Raw genomic sequence first — 25456 nt, 5'->3', positions numbered from 1 at the left:
TATACCATAAAAAGGAAAAACTGACATAAAAATGCTCCAACAAATAATATAAACCATCTTGTGGCTAGTATGTGTGGTGCTTTGAATTGAATACATGGTATGTCCATGCACTGGGGCTCTCCAGGGCAGATGCTCAATGATCAGTTGCTTGATTTAAAAAGGTTTGAGATTAGGGAAGGACTTACACTTACAGCCTGTGCATGGATTGTGCCTTTGTATTAGAATCAGTAGCATCCACTGCATGAGCATGGGGAATAATAGCCAACCAGTCCATTGTTGTCTGACTCTGAGAATATAAAGCCACTGTACACTCTGTGGTCACAGTACTGACTGCTACCTATGCAGGAAGAGGAGGTAACAATAAAGCAACCCATGAATCTTTACATAAGAAGAGGTGCTATAACAGACCCACCAAGACCATGATCCTTCATAACTAGGCTGGCACTTAGTTGCCCCAAAGCATATGACCAGCTCCGTGTGTCCTTTAGGTGGGTGCTATGGGAGAGGGTTATAGACATATATAAGATCTGGACTGGGTTAACATATGGTTAACCAGAGCTATCACCTTTTCCTTCAACTATGGAAGCCGTGCTGTATCACCTCCCATTGAGCATAAGAATGCAAACACACTATAGGGGCACTGGGTGTGGGGGAGTGAGGCAGCACTCATCACCTCTGAGAGCTATCGCCTTGCTCAGCAATTGTTTTTTAGTGTGGGCATCAAGCATCACTTAAGGATCATGGTGTTCTGAGACAACACACATCAAGGTGGGCATGCTCCTAGCCTTGTTGGCATGTTGCGTTGTTTCTTCTTCATTGTTGTAAAGCAAGGATGCTCAAACCCTGGCCTGAGGAGTGATGGCATCTGGCCTGCAGAGTCCCCAGGGGTCTACAAATTTGGTGGTGGGGGAAGCAGAGGCAACAATTACTTTTCCCATGCTGCCAAATTTCCAGCCCCACAGCCACTATATATTAGTGCATGGCCTGATCCTGCAGCATGAGGGCCCTGTGGAGATGGTACAGAGCCCAGTCCAGGTGACTGCATAGGGCCAAGAGAAGCAGCAGGGCCTAGATTATGGCAGGCAGGCCAAGTTGGGCACATGGATTGGCCCCATGCCAATAATTCTGCCCACAGCATCAAAAGGTTGAGCACCACTGCTGTACAATATCTATGTAAAATAGGAAGGACGTATACACACAGTTGTGTCACGGTTAAAAGTGAGCAGTGCCTGATATTGACATGCAGATGCAAAAGCTGTGTGCATGTGTGTATGAACATGCACGCATGTCTGCTGGGGGTGAGGGGGAGAAGAAGAAGGTATTACAACTGGTGTGTAACCCTACTTGATAGTAGTCCAGTGGCCCTGGGAAAAAAAATCTTGTACTGTAACCTTTGCTAGGATCTGATTATCCTAGTTTACATGAATGCAGCAAAAAAGTGAAGAAATCAAGTCATTACCTATCAATATTCGATGTGTTGCTTATTTGTTAACTGAAAAATATAAAGATAAACCACTTATCAGTTCAGAAATGTCAGAATTAAGCTTGCCTGTGCAACTTTAATTTGCCCCCCATGTGTTATGCTGGTAATCTGTCATATGCAAGTAACCACAGAGCACAATTTGTGCTGAAAGTGTTTTGCAAACCAGACCTGGGACCACACAATAAATAGGGGGGGGTGGTGATGGTGGGAAGACCCCCTCAACACCACATGGGTACCCTTCCACCCCTTCTCCTCCACCACAATGTGGTCTCACATAGTGCCCCACATTGTCCCATCCCCTGGAACAGAGGCAGGAAGCAGCAGCTGAAGGAGGGAGGGGAAACCTGGAAACCTAAAAATAAAAGTTAGGTGAAGAATAGTATAAAATGGCTTCATTACAGCCCAGTGATAGACACTGGCAGACTTCTGCAAAATTAGTCTATACTTGTTTAGTACTGCTTCCACTGTGGCATTCTCTAAGCCAAGTCTTGTCCTGGTCCAAATTATATATATTACAAGCAAGCAGTATAGGCACTACAAGCCATTCTGCTTTGTCCTACTTTTTCATGTACATCTCACTAAATGTCCGGTCTTCCTATACTGGGTTACTATTATAACAGCCCTTGACAAGCCTCATAACTACAGTGGTTCAGCTTATAAGTGGGATGGGTTAATAGATATAAAAGACTGGGAGCTCCCCCATGTACACATTCAGCTTCATATGCAAATCAAAGTGCTATTCTCTTTAAAATCTTTACGTTGTGTAGGAATTGCTCATTTGAGAGTGATTCCTTGCTACACCAGCTGAGATTCACTGGGGGCACCTTGGTTGTTGGTTCCTGAAACTAAGCCTTTGAGATCATCAGAAAGATAGTTTTGGAATTTTCTGGCCCTCAGATGCTAAGCAGATTTAGAATCATATTTGCCACTTGGCATTAGTGAAAATACACACTTCTGTAAATACATACCTCACAGAAATACGGAGATGCTAATAGCTTATCTTTCAGAAAAATGTTTTAAAGTATTTGTTAAAGAATGTCAACATTGTTGGTAACTTCAATTAAGCATTTAGTATATTTTCTAAATTAACTCATGCTGATCTTTAATAATAATCAGAAAATCATTTCTTACAAAAAGGGACACGTTCATAAATAACAAATGCATTTTTCAGCAACAACTCAACTGATGGCCCTGATTGTGAAAGACAATCCATACAAGCAGACCCTTCTGTTGGGCAGAGTCCCAGTGAAGCCAATGGATTCCTGTATGGGTGAAAGGTCAACAAGCAGACATAATTGCAGAATCAGGACCCAGGACATTATCTTCCTTCAGGCACTCGCCATTTGGCTAAAGCAGGTGTAACGATTTTATTATAAAACACAACTCGAGTCTTTATGGATTCAACTCCCCACCAATTTCTACATAGGTGCTCACAAAAAAATGTGGAGAATTACTCTAAACTACATATAAAAATACGTAACATTAGTAAGCCTATTAATAACCAAGACTGTATTTCTTCTTTAGTTCTTCAACAGAATTATCCTTCAATCCTGACTGGTTCAAGTGACTGAACAATACATGTACAGCTGTAACAAAGAAAAAAGAATTAACATGACCTTCTAGTTTCAGACTTCCTATTTTGTAACTCATGGGCTAAAGGTTAACAGTCAATCACTCTTAAAACGATAGTTTTGAGGGATGAGGTTTGAATTCTGGATCTGAATAGTGCTTCTAAAATTAAATATTCTCTTAAACTGAAAGAGAAACATCTAACAGTAATAGCTAAGAACTTTGTCTGAAACTGTGCATCATGCAGTGAACAGCAGACAACAAGTAGTCGGCCAAAACCTAATTCTTGATGACAGAAAATAAACAACGCAGAGGTTCTCAGCTCTGTGCCATTAAATACAGAAGGTAATAAGTTTGCATCAGATGACAAAACTGGCATAAAATAAAGATGTATACAAATTATAAGAGAGAGAATATATACTAAAAAAGTAACAAAAACAAGCCAAGTAACAGTTAACAGAACTAAAAAAACCTGAAAACAAGTGCCTCTAAGGAGGAAATTTTATTCAAACATACTTGTATTTTTGTTAAGATGTAAAAATATAATAGGTATAATAACACTCAAGTCTGGGATAGGGAAGAGCTCTGCTTCACTGTAGCAACCATCCACTAGCACAGGACATGTTACAAATCCTATGCTAATGGTAGAAAATTACAGCTGTCAAGAAGTGGCTCTAAATTGTGATGGTGCTACTAACTATAATAAGCCCAGGTCACCAGTACAGCCCTTTAAACCAAGGGCAGACAATTATTTCAGGCAGAGGGCCACTTACTGAGTTTTGGCAGGTTGTCAAGGGCTGCATGGGTAGCCCCACCCCTTGACAGGTGCGGTGTCCCATGGTCATCATCTTGTGACCAGAAGTCCCACCCCCCTAACCTTTGCCACCAGAACCTCCCCTTGCCCCCCGCAGTACTCCTTTCAGCAAGGGGTTTTGCTATCTCAGAACCACAAAAATACCAAATTATGTTCTAAAAAGTGATCATCTACACCATTAATTTGATTTCAAAAAATATTTTTGTTCTGATTTACATTTGTGTAGTGTACACAGAGATGACTACATAATAGCTTAAAATAAAATCTTATTCTTGTATATTGTGGGGGGTGGGTATAGGTTTGTAGGGGCTGTGGGTATGGGGAGAGGGTGGCTGGGGTATGTGTATGACAGTGCAAGGGGAGGCACAGGTGCATGTGTATGGAGGGGTGTGCATGTGGACTCACCCTATGAACACACACGCACTCTGCCCCTATGCCTGTGCGCACACGCATACACATGCACTCTGTCCCTGTGCCTGCCAGACATATGTGCGCACACACATATACATCCCTACCAGCACGGTCCCATGCTCCATGGTCCGGGGATGCAGTTGGGAGCCACAGCCACATGATGCTGGAGCAGGGCAGGGGTAGGAAAGCAGGGAACTGACTGGATGTGCGTGGGGGCTGTGCTGCTCAAGCCTGCAAGCCTGCTGAGGGCTCCCTCTGGGTCCTACTGCCTCTAGCTCCAGCCAGCTTTGACAGGAAGTTAGGGCAAATACATTTTAATTTGCCAAATTTTGTAGGGGCTCCACAGGCTGGATAGAATGGCCTGGCAGGCCAAATCCGGTCCGCAGGCCATGTTTTGCCACTAAACTATTCCAAATCAAGCTTTTACTGCTCTGATATTACAGTAATAAGTAATATTTAAAGCTATACCTTGCACTCAAATTAGTAGCTAAGTATCTCCAAGATTGTGAAGGTTTCTTCCCCAACTGGATTACTAAGTACAACTGCTATGTGTTTCAGTTGCAGTTGTCACAACACTTGGAGTATATTTAACAGTAAAAATGTTCTGAACAATGACGAAGTTAGCTATAATAACCAGAATAAAGCCTCATGGTTATTTTGGATATTAAGGAGATGTTAAATACTGAGGCCAGCTCCTATTCCATCTTTAGGATGCATGAAGTTGAAGTAAGGGGCACTTATGCAATTTTGGGGTCTTAATCTGCTCTGTGCAAAGATGGATGGTCCACTGACCTTTTAGCACAATCACCTAGTGGTCAGGGAACTAGGGAGTGGGATACTTGGGATACTAGTGGGATACTTTTGGGGATTTTAACCCATATCTTCTACTTCCTAGGACAGTGCTTAAGTACCAGACCATGGGCTAGGCAGAACCAAATACATCTTTCATCCTTATCTTGAAGCTGACCCATTGAGGAGTTGAGAGGGAAAAAGATGAGGGGGCAAAGGGAAAAAACAAGAAGGACCCTGACACTAGCCCAGTGATGTGCGCACTGCCCGGGGAAGAAGGAAAAGTTTGTTTTTGGCCTCTGTCCCCAGCTTCCAAAGCTGCTCATACAATTTTTCCAATGACTATTTAATGTAAACCCCCCCCCCCAAACCAAATAGCAATGGGAAGAGAAGCAGACATCTACATGTTAACCTTTTTTGTTTACATAAATTCAAAAGCAATTCATGGTATAAACAAGCTTGTCTTAAGTGCAGCATATTGTAAAAATGGTTGCTTAAAAGGTGATTATGACCTAAATAAAGGTAGAGTACAATTAATTTAGGATTGGGAATAGCTGAATGGAATTTCACTAGACAGGAGGTTGCCTAATAAAACTGATCTGTATTAGTGTCTGTTTTTGTTATTAGATTCTACAATGAAGGGTTCAACTTTGACCAAAACAATCCTTTATTATTCTGTACTTACTTTTTTTCTCAGAGTCTGACATAAACATCACTGCCATATCAAATCTTTTTAATTCAGACAACCGCTGGAGAATGTCAAGTGTGATGGATGGCTCTTCTTTCCTAAAATAACAGATGGATTATTAAATACATAAAAGTTACTTTTGACCAGAAAGATTCAAACGTGACAAGAACTGTCAAATTACAAGATCAGATAACTCTAAAAAACTACTTTGTATGTAAGCATTGGTGGTAGAGAATAAAAGCGAAGGTATACAAAGAACAGATAGATACAAGTTGAGGACCTGATCTGGTTACAGTTTAAAAAAAATGATTATACACAACTTATATACTCTGTCCTATATACTCTGTCACAGGTTTCTGAATTTCACTACCCAAAAGACTGGTGGTGGTTTTCTCTGTGAATCTTTCTGGAGTAAGCATCTTTGAGAGTCCATTCTTCACTCAAAATTGAAAAGAAAAATCAAGCTGCTTTTTTGTTTTTCAACCAAAGAAAGGAAGCAATGTGTAACTTCACTTAAAATATTAGCTACAGTTTTGCTAAGACACTCATGTTAGGATAAGAAGTGTTAATTATGGTGCCTTCTTGGGAAGAATGAATATGATTTGCCGCTACTGACATCTACATAACATGAGCTATATAATTTGTAAATCCAGGCTATTCTAGCAGTAGGAAAAAGGTGTATGTTAACCATCTACCAGCAAGAGTGCAGCTATCTGAACAGCGAGCTGACTGTGGCTAGGTGCAGAAATCACATATAAAGCAGTTTAAATGATCAGAAACTGATTTAAGACAAACCTGGTTGGATGTAGTACCAGATTTAAATGACTGAGATGAAACTGGTTAATGGAACTTCTGTCCCAGATCCCCTTGGGCGTGGGGCACACTAGGGTTTGCAGCCAATCAAAGATAAGCCCTGCTCGGCTGCGTTTAGATGCCTTTGGTAGTGGTCAGCAGCCTGGGGGGTATGTTTTGTAGCCCCCTGGCTACTGGTATAGGTCATTGCAGAAGTCTGGCTGCCTTTCTGGCTTCAAAAAGTGAATGTGAGTTCATTTGCTTACTGGTTCAATCTATGCAGTTTAGAGAAACCTGCAAAGTTTAAATGGATTCAGCCTGGAGCTTTCTGACTGTCTGTACTTAGCCTGCATGGTTGCAGTCATTACCAATTGTAAGGGAAATCCCATGATTTTGATTTTGTTTTAAGATTTTTCACCATAAAAGGTGCTTACATATACTTCCTCCTTCAACAGCAATACTGCCTACAGATTATATTTTCCTTTAAACCATCTTTTATTTCTCATCCTTTAAAAACTGGTTTTAATTTTCTGCCTCATCAGTTCTATACAACAGCTGTTTTACAGGCAGTTCCACTGAATGAAGGACATGATTCCTTTTGGGGAACAATTTCCCACATCATTTATTGTTGGCTTAGGCCATAATTTTGCTATTAAACTCTTCCCCCTGCCCCGCCTTCTGAAATCTTGTTTAGTTTTCACCTGCTTTTCTATATAGAACAAAATGCCTAGTTCTAAAAGTTTGTGACCTGAGGCCACAGTAATTTAGGGGAGTGTCAGATTATTTAACATGCAAAAAATGTTACATTTCCAAAAGATAAGTACTTAGCTGCTAAGATGTCCATTCCTAAATTTCCATAATTGCTACAATCAAGTGTTCTGTGCAGATCACAGTATGATTAAAAAGGAAATAAACTGAATTCCAAAACATTGTACACACCACAAGGGGCCCATAAAGTAATTTAGCTCATACTCATGAAATGTGATGGGTACAAATGTGCAGTTTTCTGGCCAATAAACATTGGACAAAAATGTAATTTCATATGGCTCAGCTCATTACTGACAGAGCAACTTAAAATTAGTCACAAAAGCTTATTTCATTGTCTATTTTCATTCTTAGTCTTCATTTCCTAGTCCTTCTGAAACATGCTTTTAGTTTCTTGAAGAATAATTATTTACATCATTTAGATAACCATACCCTACTAAACTGGTACTACATGCTATAGATATTAACCATACTATAAATAATAAGCAATATAAATTGCTGGGAGAATGAGGGAGGAATTGAACTTACTCAATGTAAAAATCATGCAGAATTTTCAAAATCTGGTTAAATACATCTGGATCTAATGATTTCTGGAACAGTTTAGGATAAAGCGAAGGCTCTATTTGCTTTGGAAGAAAAACATATGGTTATTTACAGGAATTGCAAGAATTAGAATATAAAGCTCTTCCAGCAAGATCCATTTCTCTGAAATATTTTTTAGTGCCTACCATATCATAGATACTGCTGCAAACAAACAAAACAAGAACGTCTTAACTAGTATACATCTGTCTAATCTTGTTTTAGTTTAACTTTTTTCAAGATACATAATTGTTAAACATCTCTTTTAAATACAAAACACCTAAACATTTGTGTGTGTAAAAAAAAAAAAAAAATACTAAAACACATTTAAACGTGTGCACAGCTAACCTAAGGATTAGAATGCTGGTATTCCTTAGCACTGTTCAAGGACAGATTTTCAGTTACCATTGACAACTAAAATCAGTAGCAGGGGATAAGTGGACTGGGGGTCAGAAAGGGGTGAGTTACTGTGATGTTTAATACCTGGGTTTTGGATCTAAGCCAACACAACAGCTCTGGCAGCCACTTTGACAAGCTGCTGCCAAAGATGTCATCCGGCCTGCAAGAAGCCCCATGGTCTGGATCTAGCCTACAAAGCCAAATAACTTGGATACCCCACTGTGTGATTGCCCACCTCTTTTTATAAATCCTAGATCCACTCTTTCTCCTGTCATTCTGAGACTACAAATATATATATGAGTAACTTACTTGAACTGCAGTAATTCACAGTGAATGTATTTACAGAACTAAGGCTTAATTAGAAGAGAAGGATAAAAAATAAAATTCTTCCACACTACACCAAAAATGTCAAATGAAACAGTCAAACTCAGAATGGAAATTAGTTTCACATGGAGTCCAAAGCACTCTGAACTGTGATAACAGCACTTAAAATAAAACTTCTACAGAAATAAGTCACTCAAGGCCTTGATTGCTCATCCTACCAACATAAATATGGACTATTTCTTCAAGTACCATTGCAGTCAAAGAATTCTTCTCTTACCTTTAGGTACAAGTACATCTTATCTGGACAGCCTTTCAATTTTCTGAAATCAGATTCGAGCTGAAATGAATTTGCTGGGATTGCAGGAACAGGAGATGTGGATATTGGAGGTAATGTTTCCTTTTCCTTTTCTATGTGGTTTTTGAGATTGAAAAACTGAGGTGCAGGTGATGTAATTTCTTTCACCTCATTAACAGGTCTGCAAAGAGATAATAAATAAAATATATTCCCAAAACTGTATAGTAAAAGCAAAACTGAAAATACTTAATGTGTTCATTCTAAATAAACAAACAAATAAAATAGTTCTGCAAGTAATTTGTTAAAACATGATACCCCTGGTCTACAAATATGTGTTAAGCATGCTACATCTGTGCTGTTTCCAGAAATAACTTAAAATGTTTACAATAGAATCTTCTACCATTAAAAATACACTGGCACCTCCCACAGCTGCACAAAAAAATAACTTGCTTGGCAATTTCATAATACAAGACAATAAACCTTTCAAATGTAAAACATTTTCAACACTGATTACAATGTAGCCATTTGTTATCCTATAATTTATCTGTCATTTCAATCAGCTTATTTTCAGAGGTTAAAACATGGCCATAACAACACACTTGGGTCTTAAACACTGCCTACCAAATCCATTTGACTCTTCTAGAGAGGAAAAAGTTCACAAAAAATCTTCCTGGCAGTTAAATCACGTAAGAAAGGAGAAGCAGTATTGTCATCTTACTAACATATGTTCATGAGGCAAAGCCAATCAAAAGCTGTCTTGAACAGCCAATCTGAAAGTCTCACCACATGGATGGAATAAAGCTGGTATGGATAGCTGGTTCTCTGCCACCCAGTATTGCCTACAGCCAGCTCTGGAGATATTCCAGCAAAGAGTCTAGTCAACATGCAACTCTTTCCAGAGTTCTTAGCTGTAAACTGAAATTTGAGTAGACCTGAAACTACCAGCTGCTTCCATAACTGGAGAAACAGTGGTTTTAATAAAAGACATAGCAATATCTTTCTTAGGTCCCTTTCTTTCTCCAACTGTGCTAAGGAGAAACTCAGCACTTCAGAACCCTACCTAGAACCCATCACTCAGTCAAAATGGAAAAATTGAAACATATTTTATATACAACTTCTCAGATACACTTGACAAAAAAAAAAAAAAGAACAGTTTGTTTGTCAACCTGAATCTCAAAGGCTCACACGTCCCCTTGAATTACTAGGGCTACAACCAGGTGTTGTTTTTGTGGCAGAACCAGTTGTGCTGGTATCTGTCCTGGCACAGTTGATCAGACTGACTAGTACAGACAGACATCATCCAGGGCTGTTGTCTTGCAGGACTGGGCCTCTGCCACTCCCAGAGCTTTGGGGGTCTGGTACTGCAGGACAACAGCCCTGGGTTCCTGACTCCAATGCATGGGACCCAAGCCACCCTCAGGTTGCCATCAGCCTTCGTTCTTCAGGACTGAGTCCCTGAAACCTGGAAAGTGCCTGCCTGGGGCAGCTGGAGAACAGGCATCCCTGGCCTTCCTGGAAATTGTACCACAAGCAAACAGATGTTTCTCGTGATAAAGCTGCATAAACTCTTACTAGAAATTGTTCATGCCGCCATTAGTGGAATTTTGGGGTTCACGTCTGTTTGCTCAGGTTTTATGCTACCATGCAAATTTTTCCGGCACAGCAAGGGCAATGTTTGTTTGCAGTCTAGGTCTCACAGAGTGCCTGCCTGTGCAAAGACACCGCAAGCTAGCAATGAATGTGCTAGCTGTCGTACCAACTCTACATGACCCAAAAAGCACCAAGCAGAGATAGACAAGCTAGCTCTGCATATACCAGTTCCAGAACTGGAAGAAGCATAACCATGTTAGTACAATCTCCACCCAGAATAATTGGTTCTGCTAGAAGTCAAGCTTATAGGGCAGGCTGCAGCGCTGTGCTAACAGGGCTATGCTGCTTCTGGTTTTAGAGCTAGTTCAGGTACCTCCCGCCCATACTGCTGTTTATAATGTTCTGGTAAGCAAATTCCAATGGTTGTACACAGATTACTCACTAATCAGAAAGGAGTTAAACCGTCAAATTTCAATTATGACTACATCTGAGTAGAAGATCTAATAAGTTACTCAGTCATGGGCAAAAAAAGCAAGTATACATTCAAAAAGGAAGGTTACCCATGTATAATTATCAAATCTGAGACTACTAACAAGTTGTTATACTCACTGGATGGCCGGTGTATCACTAATTTCTTCTATTTTCAGCTGTTTTGCTTTTGGAGTATCAGTTGTGGTTAAGAGATCATCTTGGTTTGAACTCTTTGTTGTTTCTACACATGTAGCGTTAATCCGATTACTGACTACAGAAGTAGTATTAGGTAAATCACTATCACTATCATCAACTTCTTCAATGACTATCCTTGTCAAAGGTTTCTAAACGGAACAAATACCCCAAATCAGTAACACACTCTACTTCATTCCAAGCAAAGCTTCAAAAGCTGTAAATAACGATAAAAATCCCAGAACTATGACTTAAGTGTGGACTGGAGCTAAATGATACCTTACAAATATATTCTGAGAATTTGTTTTTTTATACTATAATATGCATCTATAACATCATAAAATGAAAGTCAATATTCTGTTCCTGCTATGATTTCCCTACCTTAGATCACTGGTTCTTAAATGTTTCTAATCCCACAGTCTGACTCCTTCACCAGCACAGCCACACAACCTTCCTCACTTGTGGTTCAACTAGCATGTGTTCCAGTGATACCAGAACTCTACATGACCCAAAAAACTGTTGTACACACTGACTTCAGAATGAAAGCAGCATAGCCATGTGCATACAGCACTCCACCTGGGCATGTGGTAGCTCTTCTCAGGAAGAGCTAACATTTACTCAAATATAAGATCCTGAATATAAGACAACCCCCAAATAATTAGATTCTACATATAGAAATTTTATAACATTTGTTAGAATTTTCTAGGTATAGAATCTAATTATTGGAGGCTTGCCTTGAATTTGTCCTCTACCCACTGCTATAGCAAGGAAAAAAATTAATCTGAAGGGTCAGGTATCCCCCTTGCCCTCTGCCACTCCCCACCCCACAACTTCTTCCTTCTGCAGCCTTTTCCCCCAGTCTGCATCCCTCACTGTCAAACCCTGCTTTCCCTGAGCATGTGGAAGTAAGATGCAAATATGACCTTGAAATAAACTTATCTGTAGTAATTTGCATAATATTACTCCAGATACACATAGACTTAGTTCATCCAGAATTGATGCATTTTGCCTTTCTTGAAACTGCTGCAAGTTTTAAGACAGGTATTTCATAAATACACTTTTAAGCATTTCTTTTGTATTTACTTGTATACAGTACAAACTTTTCTTTTTTATTCAAAGAATAAACAAACATGTATCCGAGGCCATATTAGTCAAAACTAATTTCAAGTCCAAGAGTCCAGAACCATAAGTGGCCCTACTACCGGCAAACATCCTCCAGCTGCGTCTGGGGCTTCAGATATTTCCAAAAACTTTGGCAGGCATCCTACTTGCAACTATACATGATATTAGCCCAAAGCCAAAAGGCTTAAGATCTACTATATACTTCATTGGGCTGGACACCAGCAGTCTATTCTTTCAAGCCATGGTGACCCCACAGCTCAGCCCTGCTCACTATGTGTGCACTCCAGATACCCCCTGCAAAGAATCTTTGTGCTAATTAGCCCCCATGCATGACTGGAACTCACTGTTCTTATCACAAGGCCTGGGATCCTCCAAAAATGTGTATGAAGATGAGGCACAGGGCAACCTGGTCCAGCTTCACCTCTTGGAGGGCAGGGCCATGTTAACCATATGCACAGAGTGATAGAGGGATTCTGGGTGAACTGTTTGGGGCCCTGTTTGGTGAGGTTTACCAAACATTTAATGCTGGTGAAGAAACAGGAATAATTGGAAAGGGGAAAGAAAGGTATAACTCAGCTGTGGGAACAAAGAAGTTAAAATGTATTCAATGTAGCGGCACAACGACTTGAAAAGGTCACTGCTGAGGGGGGTGAAGCACAATGGGCACTAGCATACATCTTATTCAGATAGACTGTACTAACCTATCCTTTTGGTAGGTAAGCCCTCTCCAGGATAACGGGTCTTCTGGCATGGTTCAGTACCCACCGAGCTGTTGGGGCTTAGAGCCCATTTTATAGAAACAGGAGTCTCTTCCCTAACTTGCCCCTGTGGCCATACGGCTGAGGGCTAGCAAAACTTGAGGGCATCTGAACCCCAAGTCTCTGGGCTTGGGCCTGCATGTAGGATGCCTTTCATAAGACACTGGAAAGATATGAAGCCCTTGGTGGGGGTGGAGGATGTTTGTCGGTTGTAGGGCCACATATGGTTCTGGACTGACTCATGGATTTGGACTTGATTTGGCTTGTAACACGAAAAATGTATTTTTTTTTTAAATAAAAGGTATGTTTCCTGGGCTCTTGTTGACTAAAATCAAGTGTGGATTGAGGAGCTGTTCTTACCAGAATGGAAGATCTTCAGCAGCGGGGACAGCGATCTTAGTTTTGGACTCTGGGTTCCTAAGGTCACCCGGGAAATCCAGAACATGGAGAGCTATGCTGATGTTGCAAACAGGGCAGTGTAGCGGGCAAACTGAGTTATGCTAAACACTGTCCAGGTATTCCCAGAACTAAGCAACAACATTGAACAGAGCACCTTCTGTGGCACTGGGAGATGTGAGTGTTGTGATTGGGCACTAGGTGAGCAAAAGACAGCAGTTTCCCTATTAGGAATGTGGCTGATAGTGCCAGGGGACTGGTGCACCATAAAAGGAATGCTTGGTACAGAGCCAGAGGTCTGGACAATTTGGGATGAGAGAATTTACAAAAGTGATGGACAAACAAAGGAACATGTGTATGTTCTGTGTTGCCATCCTGGGGTGATGGGAATAACCTTGCATTTCTTGTTTCAACAACAAGGAATCCAGAAACTAACATCCCGCACACCCAGCAGGGGATCTGAGGACAGCACATTTCTGGAAATGCCTCCGGGAGGTGGAGGCTGAACCCAGGCTGTAGGACTTTGCTTTTTATGGGGAAGGCTCCCTAGTCAAAGGAAGGAAGACAAAAGTTACACGTTTGCCCAATATGGGCCATGCATTTTATAGTCATGTTCTGTGCTGGCTGCATTTAATCAGCTTCAAAGTTGGTTTCCATTACTGAGCACATGCTGCTACTGGCAACATACTGAATGAGGTTTCCTTGTATGCAAATGTAAAAGAAGGGGCTCTCTCCTTCTCCATGTTAACTGGAGGGAAAAGCCTTGTCTTGTATTCAAGTAAATATGGTAGTTAGCCTCCCTATAGAACTAAGGTAAGACACCAGCATGGTGCTTTGAAAGTTTGGGGAAGAGAGGTAAGATTAACTGCTCCACACCCCTATCACTTCTCCAGCTCTTTAGTGCAACCCACTTGTAGTAATTCTGCTGTTAAAGAACTGAGAGCTACGCTGTATCATGGTGCATCCTTCCCTCAAAGTTGCTGACTTTCTTTATTCTGGTTTCATACTTTTACATTATACTTCTAATATTTTGTGAAATATTTTATCCTTTGATTTCTGATCTAACCTATATACTATCAGGCAATCAGCCAATCAAATTCTATATTCTGACTAATAGAGAAAAAGCAGCAAAAATACAAGACTCTTTGTTTTGCTTCCAAAGCTACAAATATTTCTGGTCCCAACATTTAAGATCTAGGCTCACCGTTGGATTAAATTAAAATGTCAGCTACCAGTCTCCAGAAGACCTACCTACCTGGTTCTAATCACCTGCAGATGGTTCCTACACTGCACCGCTGGCACAATGAAAAGAAAGCAGAATGGGACTATGAATTTTTTATTTGTTTAATCTTAATAGAACTATGAAGGCCAAATTATTTTATATTTAGTATGGTGATTCTCAAACAGGGTGCCACAGTACTTTAGGTAGCCTTGAGATCCTTTCAAGGGTGCCATGGGGTGCCATGCAGTGTTAGCACTGTTACGTGTGCAAACATAATTCACAAGATAAACACAGACATGTCAGTAGGACTCCACAGTATCAAGAACAGGACCACAAGAAGTCAGAATGAGTTATCCACAGCAGAAGAATTGCTCTATTATTTTCCTATAGAGAAAAAAAGTGAGAGGTGCCTCAAGTCTAAAAAAGGCTGAGGACCACCGATTTAATAACTTCAAGCAACGTAGCTTTTGAGCTGAAAAAAGAAGTCAACACACCACTTTATTGTGAAAATGAACTGTAATGTACAATGGTAAAAGGATACTTTCTAAAGCATTTGGATTAATCCAACACTTAAATTGAAAAGATACTATCAAATTTTAAACTACAATTAGTCTGAAATGTGTTTTAAATATAATTAATAGAATCAAAAATGTTATTTGCTAAATTAAAATAAGTGCATTTAATATCTGTACGGTCTGCGTTTGCACAAACTGCTGTAAAAACTCTTGCCTTCAAAAGTGAAGAAAAAAAGTTTATTAAAAGAATATACCTAATGCAAAAAGCATATTAAGTTAAAAAGACAGGCATTTGTAAATTCAGGAATTCTCATAAAACTATGTTAGAATCATCTACAATATATGAACAGGTGAAATACGGCAATTTATTCCACATACACCATTTTGCAAGTAATTATTATTTTCTACTTACAGTAGATCTAAGATGTAAAGGTTTATCAATGGGTTTCACCAGGTTTGGGATTTCTGTTGCTGATGTTCCAGGACATTCCAGTTGGGTGCATAGCCCTTTTTCAACCAGTTCCTTAAAGGTAAGTAGTCAGGTGATCAAAAATTCAAGTCGAGTCATTAAATATTACTAATGGATACAAAGTAAAAATCATACTGCAAATAATGGTTACAAAATAGAAAATTATTAACAGGAATACATACGTTTTTTATTTTACTTAGTTCATTTATTGCTTGCTTATTGCCAGGTTCAAGCTTCAAAACAGTTTCAAAATCTGAGTGAATAAAAATAATATACACAAAATGTCAAGTTACAAATTGTCAGGAATTATTTTTAACACGATTGTTTTTTCATTTTCCATTCTACTTTTCACTTAGGTAGCAAATCAGAATTTCTCCCTGAAGTATGAATGAAATTTTACACTTAAAATCTTAAGAGGAAAAGTGTAGTTAGTGCACCCAAATTGTTGCAAGTGTTCTGTGGTGAGGGGCCAGGATGGAGAGGGGAGAGAAATATAAAAAATATATATAAAACAAAATCCAAAAAACCCCCTTAAAACTTTAAAAGAAACAACAAATGGGAGTTGAAATAATAGCTGTTTTGGGTTTTTTTCAGCCAAAGGAGAACTGGAAACAGTAAAAGTTACTTACACTAAACAAGACCAAAGTATTTATCGGTAGAAGGCAGGCTTATTTAAGTGCAAGTTTCATGTATTTAACATTCATGAATTTCTTTAAATATAAACTTACTTCCAAAATTCCTAGTTTTAAAATGTACATATTCTTGAATAATTGTGACTTGCTTTAATTAATTTTCACATAAATTACTCAAATGCAGTCTAACTTAAAATGCTCTAACTTAAAATCATTTGTGTGTGCATGGAGGCAGAGAATTAAGAGATTACATGCATTTTATTGCAGAAATGGTCTACTCCAAATTGGCTTTAATATTTATTGAAAATTTAAAGAAGCAAATATGGAAGGAGGGGGGAGCAAATCTACATGTAGTACCTAACCCATCACATTTACTTTCATACAAGGTCTCACCTTGCATAGCTTCTGTTAGCTTTCCTAGTGCTACTCGAGCAGTCCCTCTTCTGGCAAAAGCTTTGGAATAGGATGCATCTAACAGTAAAGCTTGAGTACAGTCATCTTCTGCCTCTTCATATCTCAGCAGAAAAGAAATTTTGAAAGATTATATTAATTATAGGAGATTTTCTCTGTGTGTGTGTGTGTGTGTGTGTGTGTGTGTGTGTGTGTGTGTGTGTGTGTGTGTGTGTGTGTGTGTGTGTGTGTAAAGTTTATTTAGTTCTATAATAAACTGAACCAAAGTCTTCATACTGACTGCTAAAAATTAAATCCTTAAATGCGAATTTTGATACCTAAAAAAAATGTCCTGATTAAAAATGTTAAGCAATATCAGCCATGTCAGTGGGAGATTCCAAATAGACAGCCTTGAAAATCATGCCCCTTGTATTTAGTAAATAGATACCAATTCAAGAGTTTAACTTTAGATACTTGGTTTGAAATATTTTAGCTTTAATTTACATTATGCCAAATTTTTCATCATATCTACACCTAAGGCATTAATTTGTCTCAGCTGAAACATCTACAAAAGTAGTTTATTTCTAGTTTTTGTTTTAAAGACAAAATTAAAGTTGTCAAGTATTTTAAAAACACCACTCCCTCCCCCTCCCAAAAGTAGTGCTGCTTGACAGACTTTTAAAGCTTTTTTGCAGTGTTCTAAAGATTTTTTTTTTATTTTGCCTTGTACTTAAACATTGTGACAGCCACATAGAATGTATGTCAAATAGAAAGAACCTTTGAAAAATGGTAAATCAATGGTCAGTACTATCCCATTTTATTTAAAAATGGAATCCCAGAGACATGTCATGTCAATTAACAACTGGGGGTTTTGGTTAATACTCAATGAAAAAGTACCACAATGCATTTCGGAAAATACAGACAAATTGATACACAGTAAAACCTGTGTTAACCGGTATTTTAGTAACTGGCATTTCTATTAACTGGATGGGGGGGAAGGGAGGGAAGCTCACACACGGTGGTCACTGCTGCCACCCACCATCCTGTGCTGCTGCTGCTCCGTGTCTGCACCCTCCCCTGCCCCCCCTCTTCAATCTGGCCAAAAAAACCCTGCCTCAAGTAACCAGGATTTTTATATAACTTGCACACTGCGTTCTCCGCTCATGGTGGTTAACACAGCTTTTACTGTACTTAATGTTTTGCTTTTATTAGCTACTTATAACAATCTACTTAGAAGTCTGAAGTCAGAGAAAATTCCTGTATCAAAAATAGTTCTCCTTTATTCTGCATACAATATATTTTTTCTTTCTTCTACTAAAACAGCAATGATTGAGATCCTAGGAAAAGGGAAGAATAACTGCATAAAGTTTTAGAAAAAATATAAACTTTGTCAAATTTTCAAAGAGCTATTCAAGTTTCACACTAATTTTAACCTAATTGCTTTGCACTCCCTTTCAACATGTTTTCATTATCAAATAAAGAGATTACACACAAGCATTAAAGGAATAAAAAAAGAGAGTAATTTTAATTATATTTTCTACTGAGTGAGAATGATGGCAGTAGCAGGACAACTTTCAATGAAACCCTGATATATATTTTTTTCCGGTTTACAAAGAATAGAGAAGCAGCATTGTACACCACTTACTTCTGAATCTTTAGATAGGCCATAGCTCTGTTAGCTGGAAGAATTGCATTGGTGCCATCTGCTGTTATACCCCGTGTATAACATTCTATCGCTGCTTCATATTTCCCTTCTTTGAAATATCCATTACCCTGTCATTTTGGAATAATTATATGATAATACATAAGTTCTAATATACATTAGATAGTTGTAATTATTAATTTAGCATAAAAAATAATGCACAAGAATCAAGCATTCTATTGTTCTGTGCTACAAGTCTACACTGGTGAGATATTATAAACTTTCCTAAAGCTATATCTGGTACTTCAAATAGAATGGGACCATATGGTTAAACATTAATATATAGTGTAATGTAAGAGACAAGCGAGGAGGAAGGATGGATGCTCAAGCACATAGAAAAATACAAGCAGATGGATTTCAGCATAAAGAAGTCATAAAAGTCTGAGTCTACCAAAGCAGCCAAAGAATCTTACTTTTATTCCAGATAACAATATCTGTTACAACTTTTTCAGGCCACAAAATAATTTATCAATGCATCATTCCTCCTCTTGAATCCAAGAACCAACATCTCTAATTACTGTGTCTATTTCGAATAAAGTTGCATAATCACATATACATTTTATAAGTAATAGTTTGAAAAATATTGCTAGCACTCCTGACCTCAAGATTTAAAATTTAGTAAGTCTATTTGTGGACACAGCTCCTAAACCCTGAAAAAAAGAGAAATGAAGTTGAGACCATTGTTTAAGTTCTACTCCCAAAGCAGTAAAAAAATGTTTCTTTCCAACTGCCTCTCTCAAGCTGGGGGAAAAGAATGACTCATTCAGCTGCTTGTCCTTTCTTTAATATTTGGCTCCAAAGATTGCACTCTCCAAACTTCTTGGAACCCCAAACAATGGCAAAGAGGCAGAGCTAATTCTGATACCTTAAGTATTTGCATATGTTCAAAGTTAAAAAAAAAAAAGGCCTATTCCAGAACAACCATTTGCAGCTACCTTCTCCTACTTTATATCCTTAAAAGCCCTGTCATACATTTGCTGAATCACCTCAATAGCCACATATTTCCCACAAGTTTGTTTACCTATCTTCACAACTCCACTATATGGTAGGAAATGATTAGGGGTGCACCGATAAAGATTTTTTGGGCTGATAATCTGCTTGCCGAAGTGCAGCCTGACAGCTTGGAGAGCAGCATCTAGCTGGTAAGTCTGCTGGAGGAAAGGAGCAGGGGGCAGATTAAAGCCCCCATGGTGAGGGAGGGAGTAGGGTTGGGGAAGGCACTGCACAGCTGGGGCAGGGTGGATCACAGAACAGAGCCATGGCTCACGGGGGGGTGGGGAGCGGCTCTCACTGCTGCGCACACCCCAGGGAAGGCATGGGAGGGGCATATGCCCCCTGGATCTGTGCACAGGTGGGCTGCCACTGCACATCTTGGGCTAGAGGTTGTGCCAGTCTCTTCCCGGTGGGGGGGTGGGGCTGGGCCTGGGCTGCACTTGGGCCAGGCAGGGTGGGTGGCAGCAGCACTGGGAAGGGGAATTACAAGGGGGGGGCTACAGCCACCCCAAAATTCAAAGTGGCCCCCTAGCACTGCTGCCAGCTGCCCCACCCCACCTACCACGATCACAGCCTGAGTCCAGCCCCCTCTGCCAGGAAGAGGCTGGCACAGGCCTGGCTGGCCCTGAGTGAACAGTGGGCAGCCTGCCCTTGACCTGTGCACAGATCTGGAGGGCCTATGCTTCCCCCAGGGGTGCTTGCAGCAGGAGGAGCTGCTCCCCTGTGGTAAAGCTGCTTTGGTACCTGCCACTTTAAAGGCTGAGAGCAGGCAACAGAGCAGCTGGCAGGTGCAGGCCAGCCCTGAAGCTGTCACATGACTGCAGGAGGACCAAGGGATTGGAGGAGAGGGCTGAGCATCCTCTATTTTAGCTCAGGCCCTCAGGGCTGAGCTGCAGTTGTTGTAAACAGTTGGGGGAAGAACACTACTCAGCTGGAGCTGCTCAGAACACCTTGGAGATAAGGACAGGAACTCTGGGGATGGCAGGAAGCTCCTGCTCCTGGGGCATTATGGGAAACTATACTCTGCTGGGGAAGGATGGGCTGGTAGGACTACATGTGTTGGAGTAGTTCCCCAGAAATGCCAGACCAGTTGCCTCCCCAGTGAAAAATTGTTAGGGGCACCTTATAACCCCAGCTCCCACTCCCAGTGGGTAATTTCAGAGCAGGGCCAGACAGTGGAATCAGGCACATTTGATGACACCTGAGCCTATGGCATATAAGACTGCGAGCCCCAGTGAAGGCGCAGAAGTATGTGTAGAGGCCTGCACAGAGTAGGATTCATGGTGATGTTTGAAGGGGTGTGTGTGAGAGATGTAGAGTAGGGTCTGCATAGGTGAGCCTGAAGGGCTGCACCAGGGGGTTTGTAAAGTAAGGTTGCTCAGGAAACCTGAAGGGCTGTACATGGGCCAAACCCCACAAGAGTGACATCATGAGCAAGTTTCCAGGAGAGGGGCTAGTGGCTGAGTTCAGCCAGAGTAAGGCATAAGGCCAGTGGCTGCAGGGCTGTGTGGCGGCCAGCCAGAGTGCAAGTAGGAAAGCTGGAAGGGCCATGTAGAGTAGGGCTCAAGGTGGACCTGAAGGGACTGTGCGGATCTGTGGCAGGTTGAGAGTGACCCAGTGAGGGACAGTGTGAATGAGGCCCTGTGAGAGGCGGTAGAGTGCGAGAGTAGAATGTTAGAGGCCCAGCAAGGGGCAGAGTTTAGCCTGGCCTCAGGCCAGAGCTGTTACCAATTTGCAATATCATCCGAAAGGCATGGGACATGGTGTAGGGAAGGTTGGAGCCATATATAATGCCCCAGGTATCAGGGCATTAAATAGGCGGCCTCCCACATATTTACCTGAAACTTTATTAAACAAGTCATGGCAGGCAGATACAGCAGACTGTCCTAGAAAGAGGGCAAAGCCAATGTTGAGATGCAGCCCTGAGTGGGCCCTCTGTCACACCCCTCCCTCCCTGCCCCCTGGAAGAGCTGCGGCTTCATTCCACCTTGACTGTGCAGTGCCTGCTTCTGCTCTTGGCCCCAGCTTCAGCCCCACTGCCTCCCTCACTGTGGGGGCCCCACCCTGTCTCTGCCACCCCCCAAGTCCCTCTGCCCCCCAGAGACTTACTGGCCAGACACTGCTCTCCAAGCTGTCGGGATACACTCCTGGCAGCATACATGCTACAGCTGCACGCAAGCACACAGCATTTATTGGCAACATTATTGGCCACATCAGCCAAAAGAAGCTGATTGCCGATAACGTCAATTTTCCTTTCATCAATGCCGCTACAATATGGACCAATGTGCTGGTGCACTGCTAGAAACTATTAACTCCTTTTTATATCTGGGAAATTGATGCACAGGAAAACTGAGAGAAACTTATTCAAGGTATGTAATGACCCAAGGACTAAACTCATCTCTCTCAAATCTCAATCCTATATTTTAAACTCAAGATCAAGGCCTTCAAGCTTTCTTTCTTATTCTCCTTTTCCTTTATTTGTTATTTCTGTCATGATTACCTCATGCACCCATCTCCTGATACCTATTCCTCACCACTTCTTTTATTCTTCCTCTCAGCCACTCACTTTCTTCATGTTCAGCGTAAGCAGGCAATGGCTTTCCTTATCCTTAAAGACAACCATAACTTTTAACTTTACCTATTTCCCCATTCCCATTTTAATCTTAGTTTTTAAACTCAGTGCTCCAAGTTCCTACACTTTACATTTAGGTATCTTTAGATGTCAGAGTGGATAAAAATCAACTTTTTTTTTTTTTTAAATAAAAAAAATTGGATTTTTTTATTTTAAAGATTTTTTTGATTTAATCGTATTTCTTATTTTTTTAAGATTTTTTTTTAAAAAAGTAAACATTTATAGCTTTAATTTAGGGTATGTTAAAGCTCAAAGATATCATCATGGAATAGCAATTATAAGTTCTAATGATATACTATTTGAGACAATATATTCACATAACTTTTTTAGAAGTCTTATAGACAGGCTACAATGGGCTATGGACTGTATTAGGGGCCCAATCTTATGGGGTTCCCAGAGGCTCCTCTATAGATTAGTAAAGATTACAGAAAACCACTCTATCCGATGGGACTTGATGCACAGTCTAGATCTCATTAAGCATCTCTGTGATACTTAATTTCGGTTTTCAAACTGGGGATTTGTGTCTTCAGAGATCATAGTCAGACAAGATTCTTTGGCTAGAAGTGCTCTCTTATTAGACCAACTAAAAAGTTGGAAAAATTGTTCTTTCCAAGCTTTTGGGGACAAATGTCCTTCTTCAGGCATAGGGAGAATTTGCTGTCTTCAGGGATAACATCCTTGTTAAGGGCAGTATATGGAGATGAGAGAAAAAGAGACCTGATTACCCACCCAACAGTCCTATTGTCTCTCTGCAAGTGTGTATACACACAGTTACACCCTTAGCTTTCTCTAAAACTGCAAAGTTTCAAGAGGTTAAATGAATAAAGAATATCCAACAAGAATGCACTTTTTGTAGAAAACAAAGATTAAATCAAAGCTTCCCTGCCCAGTGATTTTAAATCAAATGCACCCTGTTAGATCTTTTTCCAGTCTTCCTTTCTGCTGCAGAGCAGCTCATGAAGTCTCTAATTAGTTAATTAAAAGCTGTCTCAGGATCTCCATTTCACCCTCATCGGCCTCCTTTTTCAAGCTGATTATTTCAAGGACAGTGCAATGTTCCTCCTGTCTTTCTACAGCTCTGCCCAACATTTTTTTTTTATTCCTCTAGTATTTCCTTATTAGAAAATACACTCCCCTGCCACAAAGACACACTTCTGCCTCTGCACTTACTTTGGATTATTGTAACTCCTTCAGCTACATTAACAAACAACAAGACTACCTCTCTGAATCTAAATCTTACTACTCAGTACATCTCTCTATTATCTTTTATATGAAGGTCTCCGCATATCCTAACCCAGCCCAGTCCTTACTGACTCCTCCTTTTCCAGGAATCAAATTCAAGTTTCCCATCTTCACATTTAAGGCCCTTCAGAACTGCATCTTTTTTTATCTATCTACATCACCTATTACAATTTCAATTAAAACAGCTTTAATAAAGAGAACTCTTAATCCCATAATGTATTCTTATTTTCTTCCCATTGGCCCTGAAGCAGAGAAACAAATTGTTTCTCTCTCCTGCAAATCCCATGAAGGCCCAGTTCGAATGAATATCTACAAGAAACAACAAAACCAAAACAAATTACTTGGCAGTAGGCATCACAGGTTTCTATTTTGCTTCTTGATCATTTAAAAAAAGTCAATAGAGTGAAGCCAGGAACTGCTGACATTACCTACATCCTTCTTCTTTTACTACAACTACCTTTGTCTCATTTCCTGCTTTAACCTTGCAGCTGTACCACACTGGAGGATCAGGGGGCTAGACTAATGGTTCTTATTCTAAAACTTATTTTCTTTATATTGGTATAACTGCTTGCACAACAAAGCATTATCCTGATTTTGAATTTCTGGAACTCAACAACAGATTTTAGTCAGCTTAAACCCTGCTTCACACCCTTAAATATAAATGCACCCTATATAGCTAAGCAAATCAATGACTACAGAGTTAAATAAGATACAATGTGCACTTAGCATTTTTCCGTATTTGAATAATAAGTCAAACTATAATTTAAATAAAGTTCATGTAATTTTTCTCCTATAGATGAAGGCTTCACGATTTACCAAGTCCTTTTCTGCAATAGCCTTCTGTTTGAGCTGCTGCTGTTCAATTTGCTGCTTTTCTTCCTGTGTTAATTCATGCTTTTTCACAATTTCTTCATGTTCTGTTTGTTTTGAATAGTCTTTTGACATTAGAGCCTGCAATGAAGAACATTAGCGATATCACTCAACTGAAATACCCCTTTCTTCCTCTCCTGCCCCAAGTTTTCTTTGATTAGAATAAATCATGGTTTCTCTGCTGATGTCTAAGTGATGCATTCTTTTATTTCACTTTATTTTTTAATATCAGCCTCTTAGTTATTGTTTGAATGCATATAATGAAATTTTTCTGTTAAAATGATTTTGAAAAGGCTCTGAAACTCTTTATGAACACTTTCTCTGTGCAACACATTAGGTTTTATTAATATCTTTAGTGTGTGTGTATATGTATGTTATATAAATATATAACTTAGTTATCAGTATAGTAAATTCTGATGTGCCAGTTTCTAAAGCACAATGCTAGCTACTACCAGTGGTACCTGTGCAACAAAAAGACTTAACATCAGAAACTTGCAGAATTCATTATGTAGTTTATAGTAATGGGGATTGGTTTTGAAAGTAACTTTCAAATGCTTCCAAAATTATACCTAAAGAGGTAGTACACTGCAGTGATCCTGTAGCCGTGATGGACCAGGAAATACCAGTATGCAAGGGAAAAAATTTTTGGGGGTGATGGCTTTTATTGAACCATCCATGTAGCCTGGAGACATTTTATACATGCTTTCAGGTACAAAGTTTCCTGAGAAATCTCTCCCAACTATGCAATAAAAGATCCCCAAAAAGTCTAGGGCACATGACTTCTGAAGAGAGGCTGAGGGAACTGGATTTATTTAGTTTGGAGAAGAGAAGACGGGGGTGGACATTTAATAATAGTCTTCAACTACCTGAAGGGTGGTTCCTAAGAGGATGGAGCTAGATTGTTCTCAGTGGCAACAGACGACAGAACAAGGAGCAATGGTTTCAAGGTGCAGCAGAGGAAGTTAGGTTCATTATTAGAAAGAACTCTCTCAATAGCAACACAGAAGTCCTTGACTTCAGAAAAGCCGACTTTGACAAGCTCAAGAGGCTAGTCGGTCAGGCCCTCAGTGCACAAACTAAATCTATTCCAACATGGAGGAAAGGCAGCAAGAAGGCACAGCAGCCCCCCGGCTCTCCAGAGACCTAGCGGACCTACGGTGGCTAAAAAGGAAAGCCTACAAAGGATGGAGGATGGGATTCACCTCCAAGAAGGATTACTCCGTGCTGGTCCGGTCCTGCAGGGACCAAACCAGGAAAGCCAAGACTGCAACTGAACTCCAACTAGCTTCAGGCATCAAGGACAACAAAAAGTCCTTTTTCAGATATGTGGGGAGCCGGAGGAAAAGCAAGGG

General features: G+C 40.1%; 1 protein-coding gene across 3 annotated transcripts in view; it reads right to left on the bottom strand.

Moving 5' to 3' along the window:
- Nucleotides 1–2538: 2538 nt before the first annotated feature.
- The window catches only part of RPAP3 (RNA polymerase II associated protein 3), a 47056-nt gene continuing 24138 nt past the window's right edge, over nucleotides 2539–25456 (bottom strand). For 2 of the 3 annotated variants that reach the window (XM_019543325.1, XM_019543326.1), the window contains exons 8-17: nucleotides 24051–24185; nucleotides 18311–18438; nucleotides 16669–16790; nucleotides 15826–15896; nucleotides 15587–15697; nucleotides 11108–11313; nucleotides 8891–9089; nucleotides 7840–7937; nucleotides 5752–5852; nucleotides 2539–3069 (exon numbers count right to left, since the gene is read on the bottom strand). In XM_019543325.1, the coding sequence (XP_019398870.1) occupies nucleotides 2978–3069; nucleotides 5752–5852; nucleotides 7840–7937; nucleotides 8891–9089; nucleotides 11108–11313; nucleotides 15587–15697; nucleotides 15826–15896; nucleotides 16669–16790; nucleotides 18311–18438; nucleotides 24051–24185 (1263 nt within the window). In that variant the 3' untranslated portion in view covers nucleotides 2539–2977. Of the gene's footprint in view, nucleotides 3070–5747; nucleotides 5853–7839; nucleotides 7938–8890; nucleotides 9090–11107; nucleotides 11314–15586; nucleotides 15698–15825; nucleotides 15897–16668; nucleotides 16791–18310; nucleotides 18439–24050; nucleotides 24186–25456 lie in introns of all 3 variants that reach the window. The other variant, XM_019543327.1, reaches the window with a different exon arrangement.

This window comes from Crocodylus porosus, unplaced genomic scaffold, assembly GCF_001723895.1.
Source record: "Crocodylus porosus isolate Cpor-Errol unplaced genomic scaffold, CroPor_comp1, whole genome shotgun sequence".
In the NCBI taxonomy this organism is placed as follows: domain Eukaryota; kingdom Metazoa; phylum Chordata; order Crocodylia; family Crocodylidae; genus Crocodylus; species Crocodylus porosus.
This window is presented reverse-complemented; position numbering and strand designations above follow the sequence as displayed.